Genomic DNA, 1,622 nt, shown 5'->3' on the forward strand with positions numbered 1-1,622 from the left:
AGTTGAGGGGAATTCAGTAATCTATGAAACACAATCTCAAAACGCAAAATTTGGAACCTTTTTTAAAGACAGCTAGAAGTCCTATGCACATGAAATGTTTACCTCATTTTCTGTTCCNACGTCCAAAGTGATGGGTAGACACTGTTGTGGGTTCACCCCTCCACATGCCGTGTACAGGGCCAGTTTACCCACAGGGATGCCCATCCCATTACAGCCAAGGTCTCCCAAGCCAAGGATGCGCTCTCCATCAGTTACCACAATAGCCTAGAGGAAAGAAAAAGACAAAAAGGCCGTCTTCATTACTGGTCTCTAGTCCCAAAGGTAATGCCTTCCAATTAAACACTGAGCTACAAGAATGCATACATTAAATATACATAAACTGAATATTTAATCATAGCCATTAGGGAAGAATGAGGAGGAGAAATGAGTTTGTTCAATGTACACTGAGTATTATATAAAATTATATGTATGACTAGTTATGTTACTGTAAAAAGAAGAGAGGGGATAAAACAGAAATTCAAACAACATAAATAATTTACTCTCCAATTAAGAGGGCAAATAGACAATTAGATTTCAAACTGCAAACAAAAATCATAGGGCAGCTGTCAGACTAGCCAATGCCCCTCAGGGCAATTACAGGCGTGTCAGTAATGGCACACTGTAGAAGTGCTACGTATACTTGTAGCCACACCTCTGCCCCAAGATACTCTGACTTCTTGGTCCCAGAAGCACCTGGCACTGTGCTGTTACCTCTAGAGCATGGCCAGGACAGTCTGCTATACTATTTATCCTCTGACCTTTCCCTAGAACTGATGAATTATGCTTGGCTTATTTCTACTTACTCAATAATCATACATGTTATTCATGTAGAGGGCTTGTTTTACAGAATTTAATATCATCATTAGAAAACATCACTAGAATTAATGCATTCCACGTCTTCACTTTATGATTTATGGCCATAAAATGAATTAAAACAAACCAAATTTATTACATAATATAAAGTGCTGCATTCAAAATATCCATGGAATAGCAGCTATTTNACCCTAGTTAAAGCAATGAGCTTAAGCTTCTAATTCTTACTTCTTTTTTTTTTTAATTCACTTATTTTGTGTGTGGGGGTATTTCATCTGCTTGTAAGTCAGTGTATCACATGAATGCTTGATGCCCACAGAGGCCAGGAAAGGACATGGGATTCCCTTGGACTGGATGTTTGAGTGCTGGGAATCGAGCTGAGGGTCTTGAGAAGAGCAGCCAGTTACTCTAACTGCTGAGCCATCACTCCAGCCCTTGTATTTAGTAGTTTGGAAAGAAACTTAATGCATGTGCTTTCAGAGTGGCTTTGTTTGCTCGCTACAATGATCCCAGCATCTGGTACATTTTGCACTCAGTAAACAGTCAACAAGTACTGGGTAAATCCATCGATACATAAAGTGAAATTATGACATATAAACAACTTATAATACTTGGATTTCATATTCTAAATTAATGTGGCTGTGTCTCAGAAAGTCACAGCGCTGTAANGGGGGTCTAGAGCACACTCTCATCCCTCCTCTTTACAGATCAGGAAATGGAGAATCAGGAAACTCAACTCCCTTGGCCTTAATGGATCACCTAGGCAGTCC

The 1,622-nt window shown here is 39.5% G+C and overlaps 1 protein-coding gene across 1 annotated transcript in view; it reads right to left on the reverse strand.

The window, feature by feature from the left end:
* The window catches only part of Me1 (malic enzyme 1), a 128,331-nt gene that overhangs the window by 78,449 nt on the left and 48,260 nt on the right, over window positions 1-1,622 (reverse strand). Inside the window, exon 3 of the mRNA XM_029481966.1 lies at window positions 103-264. Coding sequence (XP_029337826.1) covers window positions 103-264 — 162 coding nt within the window. The remainder of the gene's footprint in view (window positions 1-102; window positions 265-1,622) is intronic.

The sequence above is a fragment of the Mus caroli genome, chromosome 9, assembly GCF_900094665.2.
Source record: "Mus caroli chromosome 9, CAROLI_EIJ_v1.1, whole genome shotgun sequence".
In the NCBI taxonomy this organism is placed as follows: Eukaryota; Metazoa; Chordata; class Mammalia; order Rodentia; family Muridae; genus Mus; species Mus caroli.